This window comes from Anguilla anguilla, chromosome 10 (assembly GCF_013347855.1).
Source record: "Anguilla anguilla isolate fAngAng1 chromosome 10, fAngAng1.pri, whole genome shotgun sequence".
Classification (NCBI taxonomy): Eukaryota; Metazoa; Chordata; class Actinopteri; order Anguilliformes; family Anguillidae; genus Anguilla; species Anguilla anguilla.
In genome coordinates, this window is record NC_049210.1 from 10,293,302 (window position 1) to 10,299,881 (window position 6,580).

General features: G+C 39.4%; 1 protein-coding gene across 1 annotated transcript; it reads left to right on the forward strand.

Moving 5' to 3' along the window:
• Positions 1-2,106: 2,106 nt before the first annotated feature.
• nkx3-1 (NK3 homeobox 1) lies at positions 2,107-3,329 on the forward strand. Its single transcript, XM_035435769.1, has 2 exons — positions 2,107-2,441; positions 2,763-3,329. Exons 1-2 carry the CDS (start codon positions 2,192-2,194, stop codon positions 3,197-3,199), a joined length of 687 nt encoding a protein of 228 aa, XP_035291660.1. The 5' UTR covers positions 2,107-2,191; the 3' UTR covers positions 3,200-3,329.
• Positions 3,330-6,580: the final 3,251 nt, after the last annotated feature.

The window sequence follows — 6,580 nt, forward strand, 5'->3', positions numbered from 1 at the left end:
AAACAATGCCCTGCATCTCAGGGGGATACTTTCTGTGGAGGAGGAAAGCATCTTAAAGCAAGTGAGTAATGTGTTTCTCATTACAGAGTGACATAGTGCATCGCATCACCAGAACAAGTGGGTCTACAGTCAAGATAGGCATCGGCAAACACACAAAACCGGAAAAAGACTTGATTAAAGTCTTAAAGTCCCAAAGGATAAAGCCACTGCATGCAGGTATGCAACATACAACACAAACACAGGGGAGAGCTAGTGTATTCAAGGTGAAACCTATCGCTTAAAACATCTCATGAGTTTACATGAAAAACAGCGACTGTTTACCGATGAAGTAAACCTTAAAAAATTCTTGGAACCTGTAGTCTTTAGCAGGATTTACAGCATTTTCTCATAATCCGCTGATACGATCAACAGGACTACACTATTTAACATGGCATTCTACAACATACCCATATCAAATCAGTGATAACAATGACTGCAGCACAATGACTAAGATTCGACATGGATTTTAGTTGAAGAAAAATACTCAAAGCTTATATTTTTTAACTGACTTTAACAGCTACAACTGATTATTTCCAAAAATTTCAAAATCAAATCTACCAGTTAGAAAAAAAACAACAACAAAAAAAAAATCAAATAAATATGCAATCTTCCAAATAAGTTCACATCTTTCAATAGTGGTAAGGACTGAGAAAGGTCAGCTTTCCGGGGCCGAAGGTACAGACAGGAAGTGGTAAGGGACGCTGACAGAGGTAAAGGGGACAAAGGGCCCGTTTGTCATCCCCAGCACCCTTGTTGTTGTAAACGGAGACTCGATTCTCTGAGGGCCCGGCGACGCTGCTCGCTTTCACTTTTCCCAGGCGGGGGGGCGGGGGGGCGGGGGGAGGGGGTCAGGCTGCCGCGCAGGGGAGCCCAGCAAACGAACCGCGCGCGCTCTGCTGCAATGTGTGAGGAGCCAGGTGAGGAGCCCGTCCCCCAAATGTGCTCAACGCGTTAGCCCCCCCCCCGAGGGCCACCCACTCTGCGCAGCCGCCCTGCTCCCTCCCCAGGACCCGGGGTCAGGCTTCCCTGACACTCAGGGCCACGGGCACATGTAATACCGCTATCCTGTTGCACAATAAATCTGTAGTAGCGAGACAAGGGGTGCGGGAGCAGGGATCCATGTTAACAGAACCAAACAGAAATTATAACCCAAAAAATTTGATCTCTGATTGAAATGCTTCCATCTTTTGCCCATCACTGAAGCTCTGAATACATTTAGTGCAATCAGAATCTACAGCCTCTTTTAATGGGCAAATGGGAAATATTCAGAGACATTTGGATTTACATTTCCATTTCCATTTCACAATAATCACAGCTAATTATGCTATGAAACATAATTAACCCCCATGTTGAAATGCTAAGTTGTGTCTTAAAATTTTGTTTTAAGGACCGGAATGTACCTTTCTCTTCTCCGGCCCTCATAAATTGATTATCATGGGAGGCACCCTAAGGGTAGAGACATGAGTCCAACTCAATGTCATATTTACATAAATGAATGAGAAAACTGACACGTCTCCACACAACCAAACCTTTCTGTCAGTCAGTGTGTCATGAGATAATGAGTCTTTCATATGGCTGCAAAACTATGATAACAATATAGATCAATAACTTGGCCATTATTTCCCCATGACCCCAAATTTGAATAAGAAAAATTAGAAAAGAAAATGCTTTATAAAAGCTAATACAATATAAAGACACATTTCTCGTATCATGATCGATGGGTTGTCTCAAATTTTGCTTGGTCAAATATTGCCAACATATTACAATTAAGCACATGCGAGACTAATTAGAACACACTTTAAAAATATATTTTGTATTAAAACTATGTGCCTGCAACAGACCACGAACTTAGGAAAGTATAGCTGTCAAGATCATTTTTAAACTACAGTCACGCAAATGTAGTGGAAGCAAATTCGGACTAAATACCTCAAAAACGGAAGTCGAACACTGGGTAAGCCTGTTTCTCTCATTAGCGTCCCTTTCGTGCACAGATGACGTCGGCGGTCGCACTTTACACAGCACCAATGAGAGCTGATGATATCAGCGAGTAGCGTAATATATAAAATGAGAAGAGGAGAGGTGAACAGCGCTGCAACTGTCACAGAACTTTGGATATATTTATCCACAGGTCGGTGCATCTGTGGCCGCAGAAATGTCTGCATCTGCCAAACCATTAACGTCGTTTCTTATTCAAGACATACTGTCGATTAAAGAGGACAAACTCCCCTTGGCGCGCACAGCCCTCCGGGAACCAACACAACGGAGTAAATGTACCACAGGTAAAGGCACACAACCCACGGACAAATGGACCGACGAAAACCCGAATCAAGCCGGTTCACTCGCAAATGACGCTGGCTCCAAGGACAAAGCGCCTACAACAGTTATTGGTACTGCTGAAACAGGTAAGATTTAACTCGCAGCATAAGATTTTGCTTTCATTAAGCTGTACACTTATGTGCGCCTTATGTGTTGTTTTAAAGCAAGATAAATGAAGTTGCGCTGATCGATTTTACAATAGGTCGAATGAATCCAAAATGCATAGTGATGCACATTTGATTCTTATTGTCCCTAATTAATATGACAGTGGGCTATATCCAGAGTGTTTAATAATTCAGTTTATGATTAAAGCAGTTATCCGTTTTTGCGTAAATGTTCACCATCAGTTCAAACATTATTTGCGAATGCTGAATAATTCCGATTTTAATTACATTTTCTTCCTCCAGATTCAAACGACAGGTCTTGCACCAACTCTCCGGAATTAAAAAGAACTCTGTCCGTAGAGAACCTGGGCGGCGTAGGCAAGCAGAAGCGCTCTCGCGCCGCTTTTACGCACCTTCAAGTGCTAGAACTGGAGAAGAAATTCAACCACCAAAAGTACCTGTCCGCTCCAGAGAGAGCTCATCTAGCCAACAGTCTGAGGCTAACCGAAACACAAGTTAAAATCTGGTTTCAGAACAGAAGATACAAAACAAAGCGGAAGCAACTGGCATCAGAATATGGCAAGGACATGTTTCAACAGCCAGAGGGACTACCTTTCCACGGCACAGAGGAGGACTTGGTCAGAGCGTCACTTTTCGCAACGATGTATAAGGCTTACCAATACCGGCCATACTTTTACGACATCAATGGTATTGGTGTATGGAAATCAACATTATGGTGAAAAAACCACCAGGCACTGGACATTTTGAAAGCTTTCTTGTAAAAGTTTTAAAAAATGCATGTATAAAATGTTTGATTATAACATAGACCTATATCTTTATATAATAAACTCATTTGCTTTTTATTTTTTACATTATTGGTTTGTATCTATTTAATGTCTTATGAATAATCAAATTTTTAACGTTCCGCATATGAGAGCCAATTTATAGCGGTAAAAACATTTGGTTTGATCGACTACCTTCTTGACACTTTAAAGATCGCACATATTTGATGAGAATGTTCTTACCTGAACATTCTCATGCTGATGTACTGTAACAATCACTACTGGTGAAACCAATGGAGTTCTGGAACACTGGCGTAGAATTAAAAAAAAAATTATAAAATAAAATAAAAACATTCCAAAAAACCTTCTCTTCAAATGGTTAAAAAGCACAAATTTTAAGTGTGCATATTCTGAAAGTACACACAGGTCTAGAACAAAGGAAGGAATAGATTAGTATTTTATGTTGGTAAGTGCGCGTACGACTGAGGTGATGATGCATCATGCAAGTTTATAGTGGCTATGTTTATTATATTTATGGCTATAAAAGCACTACTTTGCGTATCACAGACTGCTCACTGTTTGCAAGCAGAAGGTTAAGGCAATGATTGAAACACAAGACTCTCCTTAAATATATTTTATTAATCCAACAATAATTAAATGTAATTGGCAGGGACAATACCCATCTACCCATGCATTCTCTGCTATTGGAAATTATCACATCTTAAGTAATGCTTTATGATTAGCTTTCAGATATGTTGGCTAACAGGAGATATGAGTATGGAGGAAGGATGCAAATGTTGGAGCCTACATCTAAGGTTCCAGAATCTCTTTGTGCCTCTGCTCTACAGGTATCTATACGTGTAAATTATATACAGTATATCTTAAAGATGGAAAAAATACACACACAGAAGTTGAGTCACCTTAAGTTGACCCCTTGTACTGCCAGATAAAGCCAAGCTGGTCCCCCAGACAGCCAGAAGAAGGCAGGCTTGCTAAACTGACACTGCTGACCTCTCCAGAAAAAAGTGGACCATAATTAACTTCCATGATGGCTTTAAGTAGACAGCATTTTCAAACAATGCTTTGCCTCGTCATGGTTCTCTCACATACAAACTTGCTTGCTTAAGAAAAGTAACTCCCTTTGAGACTTCTGCATGTACCACAAGGTGCCAAAATAGACCACATTTCCTATATTTACACCCATAGCCATTATAATGGGATAGCGGTGAACACGCCTGAGAGGGTGATGTCACTGAGATGAAGTTATGCTGGTAGCTGGCCATTTAACTAGCTAAATGACTGCAGTGAATGAGCAGATAGGTTGATATTCTTGAAACACAGAAAAATGTAATCAATGTTGCCATTCAATAGTGAAATATGTACTGTACTATGAAAGCAACCTATACATGAATTAATAGTACTGCCAATACAATCATATCATTATAAAATCTGCAGGAACTGCTATTGCAAAAGAAAAAATTTGAATCAATGCATTGTAATGTCGTTTCTTGTAGTGTAGCCATCATCTTTGTGACACAATAATGTGGAATCTTGCAAAGCACTATGTGGGAAAACGCACAGTGCAGTTTGTAATGATTGGCTCAATAAGCTTCATAAAAATACATTCTGAACTGGTGAATGCTCATCCATCAATGACTTCATAGGCTTTATGAAGCAACTGATTCTCTAGGGAATAAGACTGCCCGTTTGCTTGAAATGAGGTAATTCTCTAATCACGTGATATGGACATGCACCACACCATTGCAAATCATTGGTGCCATTTTAATGATGACGGACGTTGCTACGTGCGGCAACAAATGCTAGCAATATAAACAGGCTTTTGATTCCAGTGTCAAACAATGGCTGCAACTGTATTTCAGCTCTGATAATGCAAGCATAATGAATCAGGAGATAAAGATGGTCTCTACGATACAACTTAAAAACATGTGGGCTTTCTAAATATTGAAGTTCAAGTTACTTAAAAGATAATGATCAAAGTACCCCTATCCCCATACATTTAAACTGAGGTTTGATTCAGCATGAGATGGTTTTAATTGGCTGTACCTGAGGTGGTCTTGTGTTTCTGGATAAAGAGATTGCCTGACATGTGACATGGTTTACCTACCAGCATGACTGTCTAAAATGAAAATGAAGAGCCGTAAGAACTGGAGCCACTAGAACCTGCTGATATAACTCGCATCGACTAGACAAGCTCCCACAGATAAACAGTACAGTAGTGACAAAGAACATAATCGCACAACACAGTGTATGAATGAGTTGAAAATCACAGCATTTGGCTAAATTTAATTAAAACCCAATTTCAAAAAGTGACTATATGTTTGCGTAATGGTGGTGCAGTAGCAGCCAGTTGCTTTAACTGAGTTTACATCTTCATAATGTAAAAAAAATATTTGCAGCAGAGCCCTGAAACTTCACGTCTTTTTCAACATTTTGGCTTCAAGACCTTTAGGCTCGGCCTTATTTTTTTCCATCATTTCAACAAATATGACATTTTTGTTCCTTTCTAACAAGACAATTACTTAGTATTTGAAAGCTTGAACTACATGTGTCAAGATTTACATACTCTGTCCTCAATTATCCGTTATTAGTAACCAGCCCTATGGGTTCCAAAGCATACAGGATTTGCATATAATTCCGAAATATTAATGATTCATACACCTATGAGAATATTAAATAGGTAACATAAAAACAGACACGTGTAAGTTCCTATATCTAAATCACAATGTGTCCATTTAAAAAAATATAAAATTCAAAGTACACAATTCAAGTGAAGGACCCAGGGGATCCTAACAGTCTGGCTCAAAGGACTGTGCTATGAGGAAATGGTCGTCATACTACATGTTTGATTGGGTGTGAATAGCATTTGCAAATACTTAATCCAAAAGTGTTTTTACTTCTATATATGCACACTTGGTAACTAGATGTTTATCAGAGCTCATTATAAAACTTTGCTTAGACATGCAAAGATACTAAAAATAAAACTGTCAGGCAAACAACTAATTTCCACAGAACTGCCCTGTGTGCGGCTTCCTAGGAAGGCAATATTTATAAACAACATAAAATACCGGCTGAAGTTTGAATCATCTGTACTACAGAAAAATTACTGCACCTCAGGTAGCTACAGATACATTATTGGTCTAACAAAATGAGCAGGCAAAAAACGTACTGACGTGTGTTGAGTTATGTGACAGCTTAAGCAGGTTTGAAATTAGCTTGTATTCTGCTGCTGAAGGTCTACATTCAACCGCTTCCACAGGTCACAGAAACAAGACAAACTGGCACGCTGATCAGCCACTTTTGCTCTTTTTTCTAAGCACA